The sequence below is a fragment of the Antedon bifida genome, chromosome 5, assembly GCF_963402885.1.
Source record: "Antedon bifida chromosome 5, ecAntBifi1.1, whole genome shotgun sequence".
In the NCBI taxonomy this organism is placed as follows: Eukaryota; Metazoa; Echinodermata; class Crinoidea; order Comatulida; family Antedonidae; genus Antedon; species Antedon bifida.
In genome coordinates, this window is record NC_136230.1 from 1,604,906 (window position 1) to 1,630,197 (window position 25,292).

The window sequence follows — 25,292 nt, forward strand, 5'->3', positions numbered from 1 at the left end:
AGGTCTCGTTGGTCCAGTGTACACATCTAGCTCATGTGCACTTTAAAGAACCTATTACATCTTTCGAGCCGGGTAAAGGGTTACCCCAGTGTACTAGTACATCACAGCCACTGATCATAACTGAGCCCTTTGGGTCAATTCAATTCAACCATGTGCGACTATACTCAAATGAGGTTCTGCACAGTATAAGAAGATGATGTTGGTTTTCGTTCGACTTTTAACTTTTTTTTTATGAAGCCAGGCAAACAAATACATAGTGATTAGAATCAAATCGTGTTTATTTACTTGGCACAACAAATAACAACTTGCATAAATTTAATAATTTTTGAACTAACATGTGCACTAACAATTGGAACACTGCCAAAAAACAAAACAATTAAATAAAAAATGATTTCAGCATTTTTATTTCAGGTAACAAGGTTTATTTCTAAAGATCTGTCTACACTATCAAACTAGTCTGACCAAAAATGTGTGATGTGCCCAAATATGATAGTGATATGGGCACATCACATTTTTTGTCACATAAAGTTTGATAGTGTAGAAAGGGCTTTATAAAGTAGATCAAAATTTCCAGATTTCACAAGTCCAATAGGTATTAACAAGTATGGTACTAATACTAGTTTAGTAGTTCAAATATGATTGATTTTTTTAACTGCATTATTGATGGGAGAGTTTCCGTTATTCAGCGAGTCTGATTCTGGGTTATTACATTTAACATTTATTTACAAATTACATTTTAATGTATATATTTTAACTATATTGCGATTTCATTTCATTATTTAACACTGGCACTTTCAAAGCACCAAAAGAATTAAATCAATTAAAACATTCAATTACAGAATTAAATCCAAAATACTGACATGGTCAACAATAAAACAGTTAAAACACAATCATTTTAATTTACAGCATTTAAACAGTTATTTTAAAATAACTCAAAACAATTACTGTACATAAATTGTAGACAATTTATTTATTTATTTTTATTGTAATAAAAAATATGCACTAATTCCGCTAGTTGATTTCGTTGTTTCAGCACCTACAAGCTAACTTTATTTTCCGTACATTTTCTTGATATCGCGTTGGTAGAATTCAGCGAGAGGGCGCCGTTTCAGTTTGAAGGCATCTGTGACTAGACCAGTGTCGGGTGTCCATATCTCTGAACAAAGTTTTATTCTACATGGTGTTTCAAATCGCTGTAGTTTATCTGCAAGAAGAACCAAATATTGATTGTCACAAGTACATGCCACAATCAGTATACAGGTAAACCCTCCTTTGAAACACCCCTATCAAGGGGACACTTTGGTGGGTCCTAAAGGTTTCCCCTTAATAAATAGGGTTTTACTGTATTATTATTTCACTTGACAGAGTGCAAAATGTGTAATTTTGGTTTGTGCTTTATTAACCAATGCAATAGAAAAAGGATCCTTTATTTGATTGCATACCATACTAATATCCTCTAAATGTAAGTTACTTTTGGACATCTTTCAAACCTTTCTGTAATAATTTAGAGTGAAATAACATGCTAGCTTGATCAAATATCTGGCATACAGATATATACTTGCCTTCCTTTGCTGTTTTTTGTACTGCTTTTAAGACTTCTTTTGTTATGTTTTCATTATTACAGAGTTCTTCCCAATCATTCCCAGAAAGTCCCATAGAATCAGCCAGTGCCTAAAACATGTGATGATTAAGACAAAATAAATATAAATCAAATATAAGTAAGAGAGAACAGTCCAGCTATAGGCAGAAGTAAGGATAATATCTACAGGCACATCACATTTTTTTGTCACACAAAGATTGATAGTGTGGACAGAGCTTAAGAGAGCTAATACAAAGCACTTATGTTGGTTGTACTTCAGATACGATCCAAACCAGCTTGACTCATTCTATGCAGGCTTAACTCTAGCGAGTGGGAACACAGCTCTAAAGGCCAGGCTTAACTCTAGCGCATGGGAACACAGCTCTAAAGGCCAGGATTAACTCTAGCGCGTGGGAACACAGCTCTAAAGGCCAGGATTAACTCTAGCGCGTGGGAACACAGCTCTAAAGGCCAGTCTTAACTCTAGCGTGTGGGAACACAGCTCTAAAGGCCAGGCCTAACTCTAGCGCATGGGAACACAATTCTAAAGGGTCACTAATGTTCTACCTGAAGGTTTTTCCTGTAAGGCGCAACAAGAGCGACACAGTATGTGAAGTCGCCATCTGCATACACGCACACATTCTCCACCAGAGGGCACTTCTTGAGAGTTGACTCAACATTACCAAGAGACACGTATTCACCTGTCTGTAATTTCACCAAATCCTTTTTACGATCTAAAATAAATGAAACAAAATACTTGAATTAAAGTTACTAATTTCATATTATGAAGTAAAAATCAACTCTCCAATGTAGGAAACTTTTGGGCTGGTTTAATATGTCTGGTTTTCCAAATGTGTTTTAATGCTAAAACAGATTTTGGGACCTTTGGGACCTGAAGAAAAGTCTGGTTTTGTAAGCAGTCAACTCTCCCAAAACCAGACACAAATACCAGGCCAAATATGTCTGGTTTTCGGAATGTGTTTTTAATGGTAAAAAGGAATTTGTGTCATTTTGGTCCCCAAAAAAGTCTGGTATTGGGAGAGTTTCTGGTTATCAAAGAGTCTGTTATTGGAAGAGTTGTATTTCCGGTTTTTAAGAAGGTATTGGGAGAGTTATACTGTATTTCCAAAACACCTTACCAATAATCTTGAGTGTGCCATCTGGCCTCATCTCCCCAATATCTCCAGTCTTAAACCACCGTTTGCCCTTCTCTACAATAAAGTCTTCACTTGTCTTCTGGGGGTCTTTGTAGTACCCCAGAGTGATGTTTCCTCCACCAATTAAAACCTCTCCTCTTGGGTTTGGTTGGTCATTTATGGTATAATTACCTATAAACAAATGTTTATGCTGTAAAGTTGTATGCATGTATTTAAATGATTATTTACCCAAACTAACTGTTAAGCGTAAGTGTAATGTGCCCAAATATGGTAGTGATATACCCAAATATGATGTCCATATATGACCAGATCACATAAAGTTTGATAGTACTGTATAGACAGAGCTTAAGGAAAAGCTCAATATAAATGTACTCTTGACTTAAATTATTTCTTTAAAGCAGTTTTATTAAAACTAGTATGTACTGTATTTAACATACCTTCTGGCCAATCAATTAGTCTGATATCGCAACAGTTCAGTGGGGCACCCACATGTCCCGTGCTGTGATCACCAGCTGAAATTATCAAGAATACAATTATCAAACAACTTATATATTGTGAATACTATTAGCATTTTGCATAGCACGCTCATTGAGTTTGTGCACTCTTTGTGTTCATAATCAGTGTACCATGTCCCGCATAACTGGCTCAGCCTATAAATTGAGAGATCTAATACGATCGAAACAGTACTGTCTGAAGATTGGATATATATATAAGTGTAACACACGATTTTACATTGTTATTAAGTTAAAGTAATTGCATTGATATGGCATTAGTTACTCTTACGTTGTACAATGGTTCCTCCTCCGCAAGTCTCCGTCAGTCCGTAGCCTTGCATCATGGGACAGCAGAAACAAACATGCATGAAGCGTTGTAAGGTAGCAGATAGAGCAGCGCCCCCACACAGAATTATGCGGACTTGACCACCGAGAAGTTTGCTCAGTTTAGAAAACACAATTCTGCAAAATTTTAAAATTCAGATTTTTGATCTATTTATTTTTTTATTTTTTAATGAACATTTTGGTTTTTCAAATCAGTTTAAAAATGTTTTGATTTTGGTAAGAATAGTTGTAAGGCTCAAACATATCTTATGAATATTAAATGAATATTTATGATCCAAAATTAATATAAATTGAATATTCTTGATGTAATTAGCATTTGTGTTACCTGTCAAATTTTCAAATCAGTTTAAATATGTTTTTAGTTTGGTAAGAATAGTTAGGTGTAAGGCTCATACATATCTTATTAATATCAAATGAATATTTATGATCTAAAATTAATATAAAATGAATATTCATAATTAGTATTTGTGTTACCTGTCAAAGAGTGGAGTATTGAAACCACGTTCAATTTGCGTTGATTTATACTGACAAGCAAAGTTGAACAACGCCCTCTGCAAAGGAGCCATATCTTGAACTTTATCCATCACACCATTGTATATTCTGTCAACAATAAGCTGAAATACAAAATGAGTAGTCGTTTCTTAGTATTCTTTCTCTAAAATAGCATATTTAATAAACTAGTACTTTTGATCAGGCAGTCTATAGTGACTTGTGATATATTTCATATTCATATGCTGGATATCTTGCAAGAATATCAACTGAAAATGGTTTATCTGTTGTTTCACTATCAATTCTGTACTATTATTAGTAGCATTATTTTCTAATTAAACTTAAACAGTATGTTCACACTATGCCAGAATTCTGGTCTTATGGTCAAATAAAAGATCATGGAAAATGGGTGTAGTTTTCATTCAAGAACAGAACTGTTGACACTAACTCTTTCTGAAATCCATACAAAACATACATGTGTGATTGAAAAACAAAATGCAGCCCAGAGTTTTCTCCAGACACCGTAACCTTATCCTGGCTTATTGATGTAAATGAAGCTTGTTTGAAAAACATTTGGAATTGAACATACAGTACTGTAAAGGTCAATTTACACAGACGAGTGGTAACGGTAAGCGGAAAACCGCATAGCTTGTTCCACATAGAATCTGTATCAATCCTGAGCGGAAACATCACACAAATTCTATATTTTTATTACTGTTACCGCTCGTCTAATGTATATTGGCCTTAAGTAGAGGGCCTATTAGTTGCACTAACTGTGCCACTGCAACGTGGGATACTATTGATCATACTATAGTTTCACTCAGTCATTTGGGAAAGTACATAGGAAGTGTACATTACACATTTCCTGGGTAGACAATGCATTTTACTATATGATTTAATGTGTATTTCAGATATAAAAGGTATTATGTGAAATCTATTTTTAAAACATCTCAAAGTAATTTTGGAAGGCATACACAGTAAGATCGGGTAATACAGGTTTTGGCAGAATTAAAGCAGGAGAAATAAGTATAGGCCTAACTGTACGTATTTCCTAATAATTAAAGCAAAGAACGAAACTATAAGCCAAACTTTAGTTTAGGGAACGGAATTATTATACCCTTTATGCACTTATACCAAAGTTAGTGCTTTGACCACTAGTCCTATTTTAGTTTGATTTTCCGGTTTTGTATTATTTGTTGTTGTATAGTATATATGGAATATTTATTCTGAAATAAAGTGATCAAATCAGATCAAATCAAATCAAAGTCTATTATCCCATCTGTTTCAGTTGAGATGTGTATTTATACTATAATACTTAAAAATAATTAAAATACTGTAAAAATGGAACAAGATAATATGAAATATTAATAATATGTTGATGTTATATAGCGCTTCATGCACCATAGATTTTTACAGTACTTGACTATATAAATATTAGGATTTCATTTTCACTACCTTACTTTCTATTTCTATTGTCTATTGTTGTTATTCGGTGCAGATTATTGCGATAAAATTGTAAAAAATTTACACACTTTGAAAATATTTGCAGTATTGTTCAGGTTATTCAAACACCAGTCTAGCAAATATACCATAATTAAAAAGTAACTCTTAAGCTCTGTCTACACAAAAAAAGTGTACTGTGCCCAAATATGGTAGTGATTAAATGCCCAAATATGGTAGTGATGTGACATCATGTCCATATATGGGCACATCACATTTTTGTTATAACATAAAGTTTGATAGTGTAGACAGAGCATCACAATGTTGTGCACTCAAATTCTTTACTCAAATGAATCAGGCTTTAGAAGGTCAAGCTCAAAGTCATGATGTAAGGGTTGAGAACAAGGTTAGCCTGAGGGAGTATGTGTTCATATCCTTGATCTGTACAACAGACAGTGAATGTAACCAGCTGCTTACAACCACAGAATTGACACGAGGTGAACATGTGCTAACTGAAGAGTAGGCATGGTTAATGTTTTTGATATGCAACTAAAAAACTAATATCAAAGTTCTTCAGCCTTGTCTACACTATCAAACTTTATGTGATGTGCCCATATATGGACATGATGATGTCATATCACTACCATATTTGGAAATATCTCTACAATATTTAGGCCCATTTCTGGTCAAACTAATTTGATAGTGTAGACAGAACTTTGGACTAGAAAAAAATCATTAAACAACAGGCTCGAAACAACAGAAAAATCTGAATGAATTCAAACTACATACCATTTAATATGAAATCTGTTTAAAACTGTTTAAAGGCAAATGACTGGGTATCAGTGACTGGATCCCAATGGAGATACAAATTAGCTATTCTAATAAACTGTCGTGAGGTGTTGTCCCAAATGATCACACGATCAAAACGGTACTGGGTATGATCAACAAGCGTTCATGTTCCCAACTAATCAAATTTAGTAATATAGAAAAATGTCTCACATTCTATACTTACAGGTACAGCCAACATTAACGTTGGCTTCAGCACAGTAATATCCCCCTTGCAGCCTCGTTTAACTTTGCTGGATGTATCCGTTAAGGTCAATGGTGATGAGTAGCCAATCGATGTCCCTTTTGCTATCAACGCCAACTCACTAGCGAGTTCTAACACATGAGCAAGTGGTAAGTAGCAGATACAAGTGTCTTCTGGCCTGTAAAAATGTAAACATTTGTTAAAAAATTGTCTTTGCTGTTTGGAAATCTGGGTCACTAAATCAGTATAAACTTTTTTGGAGGATGGCTTATTCAGCCCACAAAGCATATTGTGCACATTTTACTATTAATTTTGGTTTTTTTTTCATATCAGGAGGCGTTAATTTGATTATGTTACTATAATTATTACATTAAAACAAATTTAAAAATCTACCTCGAATAAACTCCCACTCAATTTTAACAACTGGTGTCTATAATGCACGGCTGCACAATATAAATATAGAATCGCCTAAAAACCATTTAAGGTCTATTTATATGAACTCACCCATATTTGCCAATTCGTGATGAGGCACCTGCAAGGAAGGCTACCATGTTGCTATGGGAGATCATTACACCTTTGGGGTGACCGGTTGACCCACTTGTGTACATAATGACAGCTACATCATCGGGTTGCGGATCGTGACGGCCGCAATCTACAAATAATAAACATTCACAACATTAAGTAATCACATTATCAATGTTTTCTTGGTTGCTACGTTACCTGGAAAACTTATTTTAAGCCGAACTTTTTTCCTTTTATCAGTAATTTTAATTATATAAACAAAGGTAATCTCTTGATCCTTTGAGTCTGTATTTAACATTTGTAAAGTTTACACGCTAGAAAGTTTATTCATACCAAAAGCTTACTCAATTTCTTTGGTACATTCCTAACAAAAACTGAATCCTCCTTGTGTAAATTCCTTGCGTATTAAACTTATTTTTGCCAACCATATTTTAACTTAAATTTCAGGGCATGGTTTAATAGTTAAATGATTTAAATTGAATCATTAAATTATCATTTTACTTGTATAATTTCAAATCACCTAAATGAATACAAAGTCACATCAGCTTTGAACCCTGACCTTTATTTGCATGTAGGCCTACAGATCACAGTATATTTGTCCAAGACACACAAAACAGGCACACACATTGTTACTGATTTACACGAAGGTAGATGACAAGAGTATAAGATTACACTAACCTATTGTATTTGCACCTTTCTCAATGACCGACGTGAACGAATGAACTTTAACCCCATTATTAAAGTCTGCACTGTTTGTTTTCTTTAATTGTTCTTCCATATAAATAATATTTGTTACTCTTGGAATATCTTTCTTTATTGCCTGCAAAATTAACAAGAGTATTCAGTAGTATTATTTCCTTAATTTAATTTCATAATAATTTCTAGTAAGTTCTTGCAATGACAGATCTAGAACCTGCAAAATGAAGTGCCGTCGGTCATCATCTGGACATAGAAATGACCAACTGTATTAAGGACGAGGAAGCCTAACTTCTGCATATGTGCGCAATGATCTAACTTGTTCCTAGTCGTCACATCAAAAGCTCCATAATTATTTTTTATTGGTTTTTTTTCTGTACAGAGAACAGTCTGTATAGTCAGTAGTATCTAATCAAATCACTATGATAACATTAATATGTAGTCTAGTACTAATGTGTGTATTCTTTTATTATCATATCAAATTAATGTGTCTGGTCAAATTTCAAAATGCTATTTAAAGTACTTTTTTCGTCAGTGTAGTCATGAGAGTGGGTGTACTGTATTTTTTTATTTTAAAACGTATGGCTTAAGCACCTTTACTTCTGCTGCCTCTCGCTTATGGAATGACCTACCCGCCTCTATTAGATCATGTTCGTCTGCTATCGCCCTGCCTTAAAAACTCATCTTTTTCTTTCAAATTGAGCTCTCTCATACACCGCGCCTTTGATCACTTACTGCTGGAATTGGCGCATTACAAATTCGTATTATTATTATTATTATTATTAATTATTATTATTTATATACAATACTTATTTTACAATTTTCTTAGTATCATTAAAATTGTACAGTTACTATTATTATAGGCAACTTTTTTTGTCAATATGGTTCAAAGTTCAAATACGCAAAATAAATAGTTTGTTTGCCTTTAATCTATAACCTCAATAAAAAATCAACACAAAAGAATCACTCTAAAAATTGGTATTGTAATAACTGCTAGCTACTGTATAATAGCTTACTCCTTTTAACAAATACAGGAAAATATACATAAAGCCAATTGAGGAAAGAGTAATCAATAAAAAGAAATGTTGAGAGAGGAACGGTATCATACCACTTTCATATATTTATATAACCATATTTCATGTAAAATTTAAAATTCATAATTTATTATGCCTTTTATTTTTTGTTATTTTGAAAAAATCCTGGTACCATCATTTATAAAATAAATCATGAGTTTTAGATTTCTTACATGAAACAGAAATGCTGTAGTTATTTCACAAGACAACATTTTATAACGTCAGAAACAAATAATGATAAATTTCATCGTTTAATTTGAAACGTACGCATAGTAGATCCAAAATCAGACAACTAATTGTGTCACATGACCACGATGATTGTTAGTCTTATTTGCGAAAACAAAATGCAGATCAGCTGCAATTGATGTGCTTTATACATTGATTATATTATTTACAGCCTTGGAAATATATAATGAATTAAAATATGGAGAGGCTGCCTTAGGCATTACAGAACACTGACTGTAGGTGAACGCACAGTTCTGCTAACTTCAACTAGCTCTAGCAAACTACAGATAAATTGCAAGAAAAAAATATTATAATATTCAAGTACAGTCTCCAATCCCTAAACTTCCTTTTTCCACATAAAGCAACCCCTATTTTGGGACACCCATATTCAGAGGACAACCTTATTAGGGGACACACCTATTCAGGGGACACACCTATTCAGGGGACAACCCTATTAAGGGGACACTTTTCTGTGATATGAACAAGGGTAAATAAATGCTTTAACACTACAACCAACTCGGCAGAGGAAACTGTAAAAGGGGACGTTATTCTGTTAACGAGAATGAGGGGCAATATATGTTTTAACAGTAAGTGCAATATCTAATTAAGGAACACCTCTATTAAGGGGACACTTTGTTCCTGAAGATGTCCTTAACTTCATAAAGGTTCTACTGTACCACTCACACCTTCTATAGATAAATTGATGTTTAAATACCAGCCTCAGAGTAGCCTAGGATTCACTGATTATTTTAGTATTTCTCAAGGTATTATTGCAGGTAAAAAAAAAAACTTGTTCAAAGCGGTTATAATCAATTCATTGTTTAAATTATTGTGCAAGGATAAACTAGTTGCAATGGTCCGGGGTGATAACAATACTACTATTGAGAAGAGACAAGATACTGTCCTGATTGTAATGTAATTATTATCAAAGTGACTTTCATGACGTGACTGCAAGAATCCTGGTCTGTTTTGTCAATAAATCTACACACTGAAAAAGCATGATTACATGATTTCAGTGCATGATGGGTATTACTTAACATTGTTTGATTAGTACCTTCTCCGACATACTACATCTCTAAAATACAGTATGTATCATACAAGTATACAAATGAACATAACCTATTAAACCTATTGAATAAGATATAAATAAGCCCATAAAGATATTATCCACCCCAGTGGTGAATCCAGGATTTTGAAATAGGGGGTGAGCGGAAGGAAGGGGGCAGGGTCTAAAAATGGTGAAATGAAGGGCTGAACCTAATTTAATGTCCTATCTTATGTATTACAATTCGCAACATTTAGGATGCCCGCCCCCCCCCCCCCCCCCCCACCTGGATCCGCTCTTACCTCCCTTATCACCCCCACGCCTTCTTTGCCTAATCCCTCCACATTTTGGAAGGTTAATGTGTGAATTTAAAGCAAATGTGTATATATGCATCCATTTTGTAATGGAATACTAGACACACACTGTAGTACTGCATGAAGGTGACTTTGAACATTGTGACATCATAAAAACAGGTGAACCGAATCATTTCTAGATCAAGTTGAACATGAACAAGAATAATTGTACACAGCATACTGCACTAAATTGCACAAAGGAAAGAACATCCACATCTGATAATTTAATTGAAAAGTGAAAATACTACAGTATGTTATTCTTTACCCTCTAGGCACATCCAAAGGGCTCCATCCCCAACCTCTAAATTTTGAAAATGTCAGTTATTTGAAACTGCTCTTGTTTACCAAATTAGCAATGTCTAATGCACACACTTAATGTAGTCTATAGTTAGCTAATAAATTGATCGCATCAATAACGATTTCAGTACTAATTTATTTTGTAACATTCAACATGAATGTCATGTCCATGTAACTTACTATAATGACGCACATTGCTAAAAAAATACATTAAATCACTTCCTATTCTTGTAATAGTCGTACAATTTATGTATTTATTTTACAGATTATTCAAATAAAAGTACAAATTATCATTGCATTTTACTACCATGCACTTAGCTAATTACTATAGAAATTCAATTTCACTTTGTTTGGCAGACTGCCATATCATTAAACATATCACATGAGCAAGTGACGTAATTTGGTTGACTTCCAAACAGAGAATGCACGAAAATATTAATATATATGTTTATGAATTCAGAAAGAGAAAAGATGGGCATTTAAAAAGAACTGATGAGAAATAAAATGTTAAAATTAGTGATAATGAAACTGATACATAATGTATATACATTAATGTAATGTAATAATTGCTAATCCAAATAAACAAAGAGAAAAGATCAAAACATGTTTACACAACTGCTCTGTAAAATAATAGGGGAAAATAGTTCAGCTCTGTCTACACAAACTAGTTTGACAAAATAAGTGTGATGTGCCCAAATATGGTATTGATATGACATCATCATGTCCATATATGGGCACATCACATTTTTTTGTCACATAAAGTTTGATAGTGTAGATAGAGCTAGGTATTATAATGGATGGTATAGCAGAAGGGACCATTTAAGCTCTGAAACTCGTATTAAATGGCGTCTTGAATATAAAACAAAATATATTTAATAGGTAACACTCGCTGCCCGAATCTGTTGTCAATAGCAAGAGTGTAAATTAATTCAAAAACAAACTTGACAAACACACACACATATGAGAGAAGAGGCTCCCTACGAGTTTAAAAACTCATTGCCTCTTAACTTTACTAAAGGTAAGAATTACTAAAGGTAAGAATTTATGAATGTTTTAATATTTTGTTTCATTTTCTTGTTGGAACCATAGCTATAAAATTACTATTATTTTTATAGCTGCTCCATGTGCGAACTATTTTAAGTTGTACTTACCACTAATTTTGGTAGAAGACTGGCACTGGTTATTACATGTGTAACATCAGTTTGGTTAATACCATAGGCTATGGCCTTCTCTCCTAAAGTTGCGTATAACGTCACAACTGAGAAAAAAAAAGAGACAAAATAAATAAATTTGATCTTAAGATATATTGCCCCCCCTAAAAAAAAAATGTTGTTTACACTTTTTTGTTGAATATGCCATTTTAATGTCACATAATATAGTAGTTTTTTTACCAAAAATTGGGTGGAAAAAAAATTCCTGAAAAAAATGTAATTTAAAGCAAAAAATACCTATTGTCTGTCAGACAATGCTTTTGGTTAAAATTAACTGTTTCTTTTGTCTTTTTACAAGTGAAATAATTATTTATGTTGATTTTTTTCTTTTTTTCTACAAAATGACCTATTCAAAATCTGATTTTATTAATCTTTAAGCTAAATTTAGTTGTTTTTTAAAATGTCATTTACATTGTGATTGGTTTATTCATTGGCTTTGGCATAACTACAAAGCTAAACTAAACTAAACAGGTTTTATATAGTAAACTTGATCATCATCAACAAATCTACTGGGCACGAGTTAATAGTGTTGACACTCAATGGTGGTTACACCTTACTAACGTATTCTACCATTTATAACACCACTAGTATAGCACAATCGTACTTTACTCTTTACTCTTTTAAGTAAACAATTTAAAGTAGAATGTTTTTGTATTGATAGAACTCCCGCCCACTGATAATGTTGATATAGAACAGTGTATTATTGTGTACAAACTATCCTGCTCATAATTTTACTAGTGAAGGGAATTGACTTGTATAGCACAGGATTCCTGTATAATATAACAACGTACTTCCTTGAATAGAGCAATTCAAAACAAAGTTCAACTTTTATACCTGGAAAATTAAACTTGAAACAGGCATTAAGTGCAACCTGAAACTCAGCCCTGGTTTCAGCAAAAATCAGAATGTTTTCCTTCGGTTTCATTCCAAGAGCCAATAAGCCCTTGCCAAGATTTTCTGCGTCGTCGTTGACGTCCCTAAAAGTTTTCCACTTATAATCTCCTAAAACAACCTGCCACATAAATTATGTTTAATTTAAATCATTTGAAACTTTACAATTGAACAATTGAAACAAAAGCATCATTTCAAAGTAATTCTACTGCAGTGATTGCAGTAACTACATTTTTACTGTAATAATGTATGATTTTAGTTTGTCTTCCTCCAATGTATGTTTATGAGGCAGTTACTGCAGTAAATATTTTTTAACTGCAATAATGTATGACTTTATTTTAGTTTTTTTCAATGTAAGTTTATGAGGCAGTTACTGCAGTAAATATTGTGTATGATTACCTAAAAAAGGCTGTTAATATTATGCATAATTAATAAGAGTACAAAATGTAGTTACTGTAGTAACTGCAGTAGGGTAATTTTGACAAATCGTTCCCAAGGTTTGAAGAATTTTTCTGTTTGAGTGCTGACATGCTTTCACTTTTCTTTCAACAGCTTTCACTTGTATTCAAAGTGCTCTAGACTTTTTGTGCTATTTTTTTTTTTGCGCTTTACAAATTCAAAACCATTACTCATTTTACCATATGTTGCAATGTTGTTGATTCTTTAAAATCATACATTTGTTACAATCACTGCACAATATGTCATCTCTTTGTCACAATATTAACTAGTTCGGTGAATGAAAAGTCTTTTACTTTCCATTTTCGCAAACATTATTGAAGAACTGTATTAGAAAATGATATTACCAATTGAGAATTAATATTTATATTTACTATTGTTATTGTAATAATGAACAAAGGACACCGTAGTAATTTATTAAAAAACGTAAGCAATTCTACCTTTTTAAATGTTCTGCCATCCGACTGCTTCTCGTCTTCCTCTTGTAATATGTCGCGCGTTCCAAGACACTTCATGTCCGCAAACTGATCCACGGCTTTGTCAAATAATGAATCAAGCGTATGACAACCATCGTACATCGTCGTCTTTAATCCGTGAAGATGAGTAGAATCACGGTAAGGATCCGACGTTCTACCGTTCAACGGTTCACCTTTGATACCAGCTTGCCTCTTACGCTCTCTATAGGTCAATAGGTAGCACAGTGGATACGAGACGATATCGTAGGTCCACGTGATTGCAGTTAACATGCCGATAAATAACCGCACAGTAAGCGGGTCGGCTTTCTTTTCAATCATTTTGATGTTCACTCAGTTTTGGGTTATGTCTAGTTTACCTGAAATAATTTCACATACACATTACAATTGACTGAAATTCTGACTAAAGCTCTGTCTACACTATCAAACTTTATGTGACAAAAAATGTGATGTGCCCATATATACTATGATGATATAATGATGTCTATCACTACCATATTTGTTTTGGGCACATCAGACTTTTTTTGTCCAGGTAGACAGAGCCTTTGTTAGAACATTATTTGACCAAAAACTTTTTTTTTTTACATTTTTTACTATAGTAGTATTTTTTTATAGCATAGTAGTATTATAAAGGTGATCTCCATACTAAGGGAACACCTTTGGGAATCAGATCGGTGTCCCTGACCCTGAATAGGGGTTGACTGTAGTTTTTAAAAAGTGATAGGGGTGCCCTCTGGAAGGATGTCCCCTGAATGTCTCAGTGGAGGAGTTTATACTGTACTTTCCAGTAGTAAATAGTAGCTGTTTATTTGATATCATCATCTTTAATAATCATGAGCAAGTTTGTGATTTTTAGGATAACTGTTTGGGGGCTACATAAGGTCAGTGATTGGATCAAAGTTCTGGGTCCAAATCCAACCCAAGAAAAACTGGGAACAGTCGCTATGATTCGTAGCTTTGTTTTTGGTTTTTACCTATGTTACATCTTCATTTTTTTATTTTAAAACATTATACTGTACTGTATATGTTTGTTTATAAACTTCCTCATTTTGTGCTAGGTAGCGCGCAGAGGAGGCGCAGGCAGGGATAAATTATTGATTAACCTGATACCTGGATAAAGGTCAATTGAAAGTACACATCATCATTCATAATTATCTATGTAATCTGGGACCTATATATTGACTTTGAAGGACCCCTGCCTGGGCCCTATTAGTTGTGAAATATCAGGAGGTAACTCCGTGACATGAATCTAATGGCTACTACTATTTAATAGTAGTATTATTAGTAATATTTATTTATGTTAATTTATGTTGAAAATGATTCAATTAAAATCAAAGTAAATTAAATGAAAGTTTAAGGATACATGCACCATGAGTATCGTCGCCAAAATGGCAACACAGTACAATACAATTGACTGTTTATCATGGAGGTACCGTATCTAATTTCACACCTCCATTAAGGCCATCATGCCATCATTTCATGCATGGATGGAACCTATCTCAAATGATGCGGCGGTAAACAAATGCGGGGAAACACCGTACGGATTTTGTGAAACATTGCATGTTACAAAACTAAAATTTATCGTTTTTAATCAGTGAAGCAAGATCAAATTTCACGCTACAATTTCCTACTAATGTATATCTATTAAATAAATATAACGTATGTTAACTCACAATTACCAAAAATGAGAAAAAATATGGAAAATCTCTAAGGTCTAGTATTGCTCCAGCATGTGCGATGACCAGTGGGTGTAAAACGTGTTGAAAATATTCGATCGCAACGAGATCGTGTGTACACGCACACCCCTTTTTCGGCCAATAGAAAAATTATGTTAATCATATTCGTAAACATTAAAATTGTGGAAGAGAGGGCAGTAGCACATTATGATGAATGTGCACTGCTGATGGTGTACACACGTACATTCTGCGCGATTCTCACCGTTTTGATGCAATAAGTGGGGGAAAATATCTCATTTCCGACTTTGTAAATTTGGGACTGGTGTTTCAACAACAAAATATATATCAAAAAAAAGGAAAAATTTATTTTATACATCCATTGTGACACAGAAAGTTTGTAATGGGAATGTCTAAGACCTAAACATCTATCTAGGAGGCTAGCAAATTTAATCTCGTCCTCAGTTGAATTAATGAACTTTTGAATCATTTAATAATATAATATTAATAATAAATAATAATAATAATAATAATAATAATAAATATATATAGCAAAATCACGTTTTGTTTATGTAGATTAAATTATTCACAACAACAGTTGATGAATATTCATTTATAATGCGAGCAATAATGACGTTATCGATAAAAATAGAAATGACGTATAATTGTTGTTGTCGGTTGTCGAGTTGAATTGAGGCGTGAAAGAAGAAGTGACGAGGCTGCTAGATTACCTGTCTTCTTCCTTTATAAAATAAAGACTGTAACTGCTGCAGGCTGGTATAAGGATGGGCCAATTTATGTTTAAAACCCTTGATGAGGGTGACCAGGTATGATGATGATTTCTAATCTAGTAAGCCTAGATAATACAGGGAGGGTCTTCCCTTAATCCTACTCTACTAGGCCTAGGCCTAGAGACTCTAGCTGCAGCTGGGGGGCCTAGGCCTAGCTAGCCACCTTTTCTAGCTAGTAGCCGCAATGCACCCTACACTACAGTACTTACTAGGCTAGGCCTATAGTTGAGTTTGTGTACGGAGGCAGAGAGACCGCCAGGTAAATGGAAAACCGGACACGTTTATTAGTGACAAAAATGTTTTTATTCTAAACTGGTGAGCAAAACAAAACAATGGTTGAATAAAAAATGATGAATTCTAATAATATTATAATTAAAATATTATATTAATATTATTATTAGGTGATAATTATTATTTATAAATATATCATTCATTATCTTTTGATCAGAAGGAAAGTTATAAACTAACTGTACCATTCGAGTGTTCCTGTACATGTGCACAATTTATTTTTTAATAAAATTAAAAACAATTCATTTTGTTCAGATATCCTTTTCTCCTGAATTATTGACAGTGCATCGGCCACCTCTAATTTTTCCCCCTTCAAAAAAAAAAATTCTTCTAGAAAATGGTGAGTAATAAGACGATTGTGAATAAAGCCAGCCTAACCTTTGTACTAAATAATGATGATGGGGAATAGAATTATAAAGTTATGAATTTTGGAGTTGATAACAAAAACTTATTATTGGACACTAACCCATTCTCTTGTATCAATAAAGGCCCTGGTGTACAATAACCAAGGAGAAGCAAGAATTGAGCATGGTCCGAAACGGGTAAGTAAGAACTTTATTATCTTAAAAGATTTTAAATAATTAATTGCATTTTCTGTATAATTTTCTTCGAAATAATTAACATCTGTAAACACATTTTTTTAAGGTTTTTCTTTGGCGGTCAAGGTTTGAAATATTGAGACACATAGTGGCTAGTCAAAAACAATTTTTAAAAATACGATTTAAAAATGGTGATGTTGAACATAAAGAAGGGTAAGTAACAGAGACAAGCATCATGCAAATTGTATTGCTAATGTACTTGTCAATTCTATGACCCACTACCCCGGGAGAGGTGCGTCATTTGTCTGGTGGGCATCATGCCTTATGAATACCATGACGCACCCGTGCATAAAAAATGTGACTTACCTTTAGGTGACCATGACGCACCCATTTTGACGCACTGTGACAATGTGAGTGTATGATATTTTGAGTGGTAAAGTGATGGACATTGAAATACCATCGTTCATTGATGTGACGTACCGTCTAGGTTTTTTGATGCACCCCTGTGTCAGTAATTATTTGTAAATGATGTGCCCATGACACACCTCTCCCGGGGGTCTTATAGTGAGTCATACAATTGACAAGTGTATATCACCCGGTCTTCATAATATAGCAAAAAATACGGAATAAAGACAGAGTGCAGAATGTACTGTTTCATTCATATATCAGGACTGAATTGAATTGATTTAATTTTTGACCTTTGTGCTGGTGCAACTTTTCTTACATTTTTAAATGTATTCATTTTTACAGACCCTGTAGAGTGTATTTGAATCCTATGATACACTCATCTGTCTACCCTGAAGACTGCCTTTCACTAGATGCTAACGAGGTCGTCGTTGTCTACGGATCCGATGAAAAAGGTCAAATGACTCGAAGGCTCCAGTACGGTCCAACTCTCTTCTCTCCAAAATCCAATGAATGGTGTGTTGAGGCCAAACATTTTTAAAACTTAAAATTTCATTTTCTGAAATGGTTTTATTGAATCTAATGAGGTGTTTATAAAGGACCATTTCAAATTTATTCCACTGCAGTTACTGCAGTAACTAATCATTTGTTTATACTCTTTAACCAAAGTTGCAATTATGTATAAAGTTGTTGCAGTGACTGCCTCGAAATAAATAAAATACAAATATTTTTGCTTGAATGTCTACAAGCTTCATTTGCTCCTTACATTTCAATATGTCTTATGCATTACTTTTTTATTTTTTTGTTTTAATTAATTTCAATGTCAATATTATATCTCTAGGCTCCATGAGTTTTCATGGCATGGTACAGATCCTAGTAACAAAACAAGGAAACTTCCCGGTATTCTTAATTTCAAAAAGCTTTGGGTTATTCCGGATCAACTCTACTTTAACGTATGTATAATCTTACTTTTCATTTTTATTGCCAACATATTTTTAATACAGTAATTGTCAAAACATTTTTGCAAAATTTAAATATTAAAATTAAGTTAATATATTCCATTTTTTATCATCTCCTACTGAAATGTTCTGGATTTAAAATTTCTGTTAACAATTTTTTTTTTCAACAAAAAGTAAGTACTTTTAATAATAATAAACAATAGTAATTATCAGAATCATTTTAAATAAGAAAAAATGACGTATATTTTTATTTTGTAGGTGGAAGATGTCCGAACAAAAGACGACGCTTTGTTAAGAGTTAAATTAATGATTTTCTTTGAACTTAGTGATATTGAACTCATGGTATGCAATTATTTGTTATATTTTCTTTGAACTTAGTGATATAGAACTCATGGTATGCAATTATTTGTTATATTTTAATTTAAAACATTTAATAAACTGTAAATCTTAATTTTAATGAATATTAAGGTACAAATTTGTCTTAATTTAACAGCTTTCAAGAACTTCAGACCCCATTGCAGATCTCATTAAGTAAGTTTTCTCACTTAGTGAATCATATTTATTCATTACAATTATGCTAATGAATTAGAATTTATCTTAAACTCTGTCTACACTATCAAACTTTATGTGACAAACCTTACCCCACCCCACTCTTTGTTTAATTATCAAACACTCCACTCTTTTCCTTTCTACACTATCAAACTTAAATGTGATGTGCCCATATATGGACATGATGATGTCATATCACTACCATATTTGGGAATATCACTACCATATACCTGTATGGTGTAGGCAATATATTGTTGTTAATAAATCATGTTTATTCATTACAATTATGCTAATTTCAATTTAAGTGACGTTTCTGCTGATGTCGTGACCTTTACCTCACAAGTGACCTACGAAGAATTCAACACCAAATGCGGTGAGTTGAACAAAGTGGAGAGCTATCCAGAATTGATGGAACGAAGCAAGTTGATTGGATATACAGTGTCAAAGGTCGTATTCCGTGGTTACCATGCCAACACTGCACTAGAACAACTTCACCATAAGTCTGTAGAAACTAGGACTCGTTTGAAACTGATGGTTAGAATTTATTTTTAATTTTTCTTTCTTATTTCTGAAAAAGCTTAGTTTCATTTTTTACAGTTTGATATAATATATATCTCTTTGTATATTATATTCTAAGCATGTTTGAACTCAAATTAGTGATATTTTTTTAATGTTTTATATTCATAGATGGAAACGGAAGAACAGGAGCAGTCTTTGACCGACATGAAGTTGAGGAGTGAAATTAGCCAGAGCACGCTAAGTTAGTCTCTATTTTCTATAAAGCTACACTATCAAACTAGTTTGACAAAAAAGGTGTAATGTGCCCAAATATGGTAGTGATAATCCTAAATACGGTAGTGATATGATGTCACCATATTTTTTTCTCAAATAAAGTTTAATAGTGTAGACAGAGCTTAAGGAAAGAGTATAGTGTTTGATAATTAAACAAAGAGTGGGTTGGGGTAAGGGCTATGATAACTAGAGAGGTGACGATTACCTATAACAATTTTAATTTAGATACAGTATACTGTAAATAGATTATCCTACTTTGTACTCAACAAACCCCAGCTATAAAATAACATAAATATTTGATTATTAAAATACTTTTATTTTATCAGAGCAACAACTGGAGATAGGTACACTAAAGCATACACAAGAGTTAGAATTGTGAGTCACCTTTGACATTTTTTGTGTTTTTTTTTCAACCAAACTTCCTTAATTTGCTTTATATGTTTTATACATTGCATATATTTGTGATAATTTGTTTAGTTTATAATTCATTGTTCTAAGTTGATTTAAAATAGAAGACATACAACAAGCTTAATTACATAGATGAACTTTTTACTCGGGGTACCCGAGTCTAGGACTCTCTCATCTTCCATCCGACACTATTAAGAAAAAAGTGCGATTTATAAAGTACTACTCCTCCCTTATTCATTGTAGTATTGAGCTGGGATTTGGCATGAATATACTACAGGGACATATCCTCAAAGCTATAGAGCCGGATTTTAAAATTTCAAACCGGATGCAGCCATATGACGTCTCAAAGATGGTACCGTTTAGCCGTATAAACTATTTGGTAGCAAGGTTATTGATGTGTATGTGACGTCAAATCCCGTCTTATAACGTCATTACAGCTTCTTTTGCTGTTCCACCCCGAGTATCGCACATTCATGCTTTTTTATATTAATTCTTTTTTTTATAGGCAATCTCGGAATTATGAGTTAGAAGTGGCGAAGAAAGCTCACCATGATAAAGTGCAGCAGCATAAAGAAGAAGAGACGGCAAAGATTGAGGTAATCTTCCACAATTGTGATTTCGGGTTAAATCCTACCTTTAATCTAATTACAGTTCATTTTATCTAATTAGCTCCGCTACATCCAATCATTTATAATTAGACAGTTGAGTACTAAAAGTATTAACATTCATTTATTTATATTGTCTACCCTGTTAATTAATTTGTTAAACCACGATGATTATTTTCATTTTGTAGATACAAATAAAAGAAAACAACCAGAAACTTGAGAAGAATCGCAAGTTGCAAGATATAGGAGTGAACATTTCCGAGTATTTGATCAGTAAACATCCTCGGCCCGACTATACAATGAGGGTTGTAGCGCCACCAAATTCAAACGTACATGTTCACCAGTCGTAGATGTTTAGAAAGATGTCATGGTAGTTCTTGTACAAAAACATTATCAAACAATGGTTACCAAAACAATGTCAGCACTAATGACAGATACAATGAGTATTGTGTATTGTGTCAAAAATAGAGTTATGAACTACTTTTTGATATTGACAATTTTTATTTTCATGTATTTTCCCCAAAATCATGAAAAATAAAGATTTATAAAATCAGACTTTGAATATGCCATTATTCACTTCCATAAAAAAAATGAAAACGAAACCAAATTTCATTGTCTGACAGACAATTTGACTATTTTCTCAGGTAAATAATTTTGTTCAATATATACTATTATTATTACAATATATCATTAGCACAAATCATAGACCCATTTTCCCTCCACATTGAACTAGTAAATGAAAGAAAGGAAGTACAATTTGAACATAGACACTGTAAATATATTGGTTTAAAAACATAGAAACTTAAACCGATATATTACAGTTTTTAATCATTTTTTCACACATAAACAACTATTTTTACATAAACTGTAGTGCAATACTTTTGTAATGTACTTGAATATTTGACTGTATTTTAAGAGGTTTTGCATCTAAGGCTTAAACTGTACCTGAGTCAGTATGATGAATTTAAATGAAAACTATGTACGCAAATTTTTGAAATTTCTGCGGTTTTACAGAGTATAATTTGATTTGTATTGTATAAATATATATATATATATTAGTCTTGTACATGTAGAGATTATGTTTGATATAGTGGGGGGGAGTTGTCAGTTGTCTTAAGTAACTGAATAAATGTGTATATTACAAATGATAACCAAATACAGTAGGCCTAGTTAAAAATCACTGTTGCTAATAATAATATGATATACACGATGTAATTGTGAGTATTATTTTGTATTAATTTAAAAGTACATATTTTATAATACTAGTACAGTAATAATGTCAACTATCAACTATAAATAAACCCATATATTTTCCAAATTTGTTTGTGAAATGTTTTTATTAAGTGATGAATCAAAAAATAGTTACAGTTAACTTTCCCGCCAGATTTACAATCCGTAATTTTGGTATACACTTCTTTTTCAACCGCTAATGTTGCAAGAATATATTGGGAGATATTACTGGTACATTTATGTTTCTTAAACTCTGTCTACACTATCAAACTTCATGTGACAAAAACATGTGCCCATATATGGACGTGATGTCATATCACTACCATATTTGGGCATAGCACTACCATATTTGGGCACATCAAAACTGCTGGAACTTTTCCAAGATATCGTTGATCTTCAAGGAGTTTTGTCCACCAGTATGCGTCGCTGCCGTCTGTGCGTTTCCAGCAGGAGTTACTTCCTGTTTTTCCGCCAATTTCTCAAACAATTGTTTCAGCATGTGATTCAGATTACCTTTCCTCACGTAACTTGATGTGGTCGTGTTTCCAGTCACCTCTGCAGAATCATCCCGACGATAACGCATCAAGATCCGTTCCACTGCATTATTGCTTTTAGTGCGTTTGATTAAGTTATTTGAAATTCCCACAAAAGAATTTCGCTTGGATCTGCTACTTTGTGAAGCAACTCCAAGGAATTTGGTACGGAATCTTGCTTCACAAACCGACTGATAAAGAATTGCATTTATTGCTAGAAATACGATCAACTTGTTTGTTTTCAAACCCATTGCGATACTGAGAAGAACAAATGCATCAGTAATAAGAAATTAGTCAGTTTTTTTTAATCAAAGCTGGTGGTAGAACCCTCCACCAGAATAAGTTCAACACTGTACTTAATTCTACCATTTTTAGGCCCTTTCCCACTACCCCATCCCCATTTAGTTTTTCTGAATGAAAAATTGAAACTCATAGTGAAAACCTTGTATTGCAAATAGTAATATACATAGGCCTACAGTATGAAAGAAAAATCTGTATTAAAACCAAAATTACTTTACTGCTTGATACGTTGACTTACCTTTTAAGTATATGTAAGCATAAACTTAATAATGGGTTACCACACCAGTAGCCAGTAAAATAACTTGTGATACAAATTTGTCAGTAGTATGTTGAACAAAATACATCTGTGACATGTTTAATTAGTAATCACAATAAAATAATTAACATCCATTGGCAAGTTAATTAATTTTATTTGCATAATAAATTAAGATTACAGAATTTTAATTAGTATTCGTTTCAATTAATTTGAAGCAGATGGCAACAATATTTGTAAAGATCTGCCTGGCCCTATTCTCTTCAATCTTTTCAAAAAATACAAGACTGCTGTTATTTTATCACTTTATTAATATTATGTAATGTCTGCCTACTTTTGTGATTGATTGTGGATACTAAAATTGTTTTGTATATTTTTTTTCAGACCCAATTTTTTGTGAGAGTGAATAACTATTATGTGACATTAAAATAACATATTCAACAAACAAATTAAAAAAAATATTTTTTTAGGGGGACAATATATCTTTAAGTAATGTCTGCCTACTTTTGTGATTGATTGTGGATACTAAAATGTGTTTGTATTTTTATTGTGAGATATGGGGAGTGGTGATTGGTGAAAGATTTAAAAGATGGTGCGGAGTAGACAGATGATAGCGAATAGTAATATTGCTTGTACTGTATTAACTTACAGTATTTTGATTGCGAAACTCATTCTGTAGAAGAAAAAAAAAGTCTTCAATTTATTAACTATTTGTGTTGCAAATTTAATATTTTATTGCTTTACAATTTTAAAATTAATTCATATACTATTACTTGTTTGTTTTTAGTATAAAGTAAAGTTTTTTAACTCATTAGTGTTGTCCTCATTAGTAATGTCAATTATTCCTGCAAAGTGAGCCCTCAAGTGGTCAAGACCTTTTATACTGATCACATGATCATTTTTCTCTTTATCCAGCTCTTTTACTAACTTATCAATTTGTTTACAAAGTTTTTTAATTTCAATTTCGTATTCCAATCGTATTCTTTCTTCCCGAAGTTCACTTTCATGCTCAAACTTCTGTTGAATTTCTGCCAAATCGAGACTAATTTGCGTACGATTTCTCTTCTCTTGCGCCAAATCTTTTCGTAATCCTCCAATAACTTTTTGTTGCGAGTGTTTCTGATTTTCTAAATCTGCAATATCTTCACGTAAAAATACTTCAACGGACTGCGCTGCTTTTAATTCCTTACAAAGGTTGTTACACTCTATTTCTTTATGCGCTTTTTCTTCAGATAATCTTTTCACAACTTTACATTTATTTTCAAACTTTTTGCGATAAAGTTTTAGTTTTTCTTCTTTCTCTTTTAAAGCACTTTTTAAAACTTTCAACTCTTGTTCAATTTTACATTTTTCTGTTTTCATTGTTTGATAAGAGCCCCGCAGAATTTTCATCTCATAATTCGTCCATAGACAGGAATCTTCGTTGGTGGCGGTAGAAACAGTTGGCGATTCAATTGTAGATTTCTGTTGAGATTTTCTTAGTGGATTTCCAACTTGGATACATTTCTGCCTTCGTGCTTCCACGTCGTTATTGTATGATAACCGTACACGATCATAAATTTTGTCGATTGGCTCAGATGTTCTGGAGGTTGTGCATGGTTCAAATTTAGTCGTTTTCATCTCTTGTAGTTGTTTTTCATTGGTTAATAATTCACCAAGACTGTTAAACTTGAATGTTGGCGGGAATAATTCTTCAACCCAGTGTTGCGCCATTTTGTCACAATATTCTGCAAAATATTGCATCAATGTAAACAATAAAAATTATTGACCTACTGACACAGTGAGTAGTACGGCCTACTATTTTGTGTACAACACATACAAAATACAATATAATACCAACAATACAGACAGAATTTAATATTTAACCAAAAACACTAATTAATGGATGGCCATTTTCAAGAAATATAAATAGTATTTCACCTATTATCAATGACCACTAACAGATTGGATTTGTGTTAAGAAATTTCCTAAAAAACAGTAAAAACAGAAAATACTGCGGATAAAAAACACAAAACAACCTCCTTTTTCCCTTCAAATAACAACTTAACATTTCGGTGGATGTGATAAAGACTTGTCTTAGGAGGTGATTCTTTTTAACTTCATTTAAATTAAACTTATAAATAGATTTAGACAGATTTTGTTTTTATATAATTTATCAAAAATTATTAATATTTTTATAGTTGAACTTGAT

The 25,292-nt window shown here is 32.8% G+C and overlaps 4 protein-coding genes across 5 annotated transcripts in view; 1 reads left to right on the plus strand and 3 right to left on the minus strand.

The window, feature by feature from the left end:
• The window catches only part of LOC144843804 (SPRY domain-containing protein 7-like), a 171,084-nt gene that overhangs the window by 12,040 nt on the left and 133,752 nt on the right, over positions 1 to 25,292 (minus strand). The window lies entirely within an intron of this gene.
• LOC144843791 (long-chain-fatty-acid--CoA ligase 4-like) lies at positions 291 to 15,573 on the minus strand. The gene is made up of 14 exons (XM_078700737.1): positions 15,450 to 15,573; positions 13,744 to 14,135; positions 12,791 to 12,968; positions 11,897 to 12,003; positions 7,735 to 7,876; positions 7,039 to 7,186; positions 6,517 to 6,712; positions 4,050 to 4,189; positions 3,520 to 3,692; positions 3,174 to 3,248; positions 2,719 to 2,907; positions 2,147 to 2,313; positions 1,563 to 1,671; positions 291 to 1,204 (listed from the first exon to the last, which is right to left on the minus strand). Exons 2-14 carry the CDS (start codon positions 14,095 to 14,097, stop codon positions 1,050 to 1,052), a joined length of 2,133 nt encoding a protein of 710 aa, XP_078556863.1. The 5' UTR covers positions 14,098 to 14,135; positions 15,450 to 15,573; the 3' UTR covers positions 291 to 1,049.
• On the plus strand, positions 16,135 to 22,041 carry LOC144843798 (uncharacterized). The gene is made up of 12 exons (XM_078700748.1): positions 16,135 to 16,276; positions 17,017 to 17,070; positions 17,174 to 17,280; positions 17,818 to 17,988; positions 18,314 to 18,425; positions 18,690 to 18,773; positions 18,925 to 18,962; positions 19,286 to 19,514; positions 19,668 to 19,740; positions 20,099 to 20,147; positions 20,686 to 20,776; positions 20,974 to 22,041. Exons 1-12 carry the CDS (start codon positions 16,235 to 16,237, stop codon positions 21,133 to 21,135), a joined length of 1,212 nt encoding a protein of 403 aa, XP_078556874.1. The 5' UTR covers positions 16,135 to 16,234; the 3' UTR covers positions 21,136 to 22,041.
• On the minus strand, positions 23,787 to 25,194 carry LOC144842423 (uncharacterized). 2 transcript variants are annotated; one of them, XM_078698872.1, is made up of 2 exons: positions 25,120 to 25,194; positions 23,787 to 24,828 (listed from the first exon to the last, which is right to left on the minus strand). In XM_078698872.1, exon 2 carries the CDS (start codon positions 24,812 to 24,814, stop codon positions 23,885 to 23,887), a length of 930 nt encoding a protein of 309 aa, XP_078554998.1. In that variant the 5' UTR covers positions 24,815 to 24,828; positions 25,120 to 25,194; the 3' UTR covers positions 23,787 to 23,884. The 2 variants fall into 2 exon arrangements, with proteins under 2 accessions (XP_078554998.1, XP_078554997.1); XM_078698871.1 differs by having other exon boundaries at positions 23,788 to 24,828; positions 25,022 to 25,160.

Excerpts from the sequence above, each read along its gene's own strand:
- LOC144843798 (XM_078700748.1), top strand. The coding sequence starts at position 16,235 with ATGGGCCAATTTATGTTTAAAACCCTTGATGAGGGTGACCAG. Across the intron at positions 16,277-17,016 it reads CCCTTGATGAGGGTGACCAG|GCCCTGGTGTACAATAACCA; the intron begins GTATGATGATGA and ends GTATCAATAAAG. Across the intron at positions 17,281-17,817 it reads GATGTTGAACATAAAGAAGG|ACCCTGTAGAGTGTATTTGA; the intron begins GTAAGTAACAGA and ends TCATTTTTACAG.
- LOC144842423 (XM_078698872.1), bottom strand. The coding sequence starts at position 24,814 with ATGGCGCAACACTGGGTTGAAGAATTATTCCCGCCAACATTCAAGTTT.
- LOC144843791 (XM_078700737.1), bottom strand. The coding sequence starts at position 14,097 with ATGATTGAAAAGAAAGCCGACCCGCTTACTGTGCGGTTATTTATCGGC. Across the intron at positions 6,713-7,038 it reads TCACGAATTGGCAAATATGG|GCCAGAAGACACTTGTATCT; the intron begins GTGAGTTCATAT and ends ACATTTTTACAG. Across the intron at positions 2,908-3,173 it reads ACTAATTGATTGGCCAGAAG|GTAATTATACCATAAATGAC; the intron begins GTATGTTAAATA and ends ATTTGTTTATAG.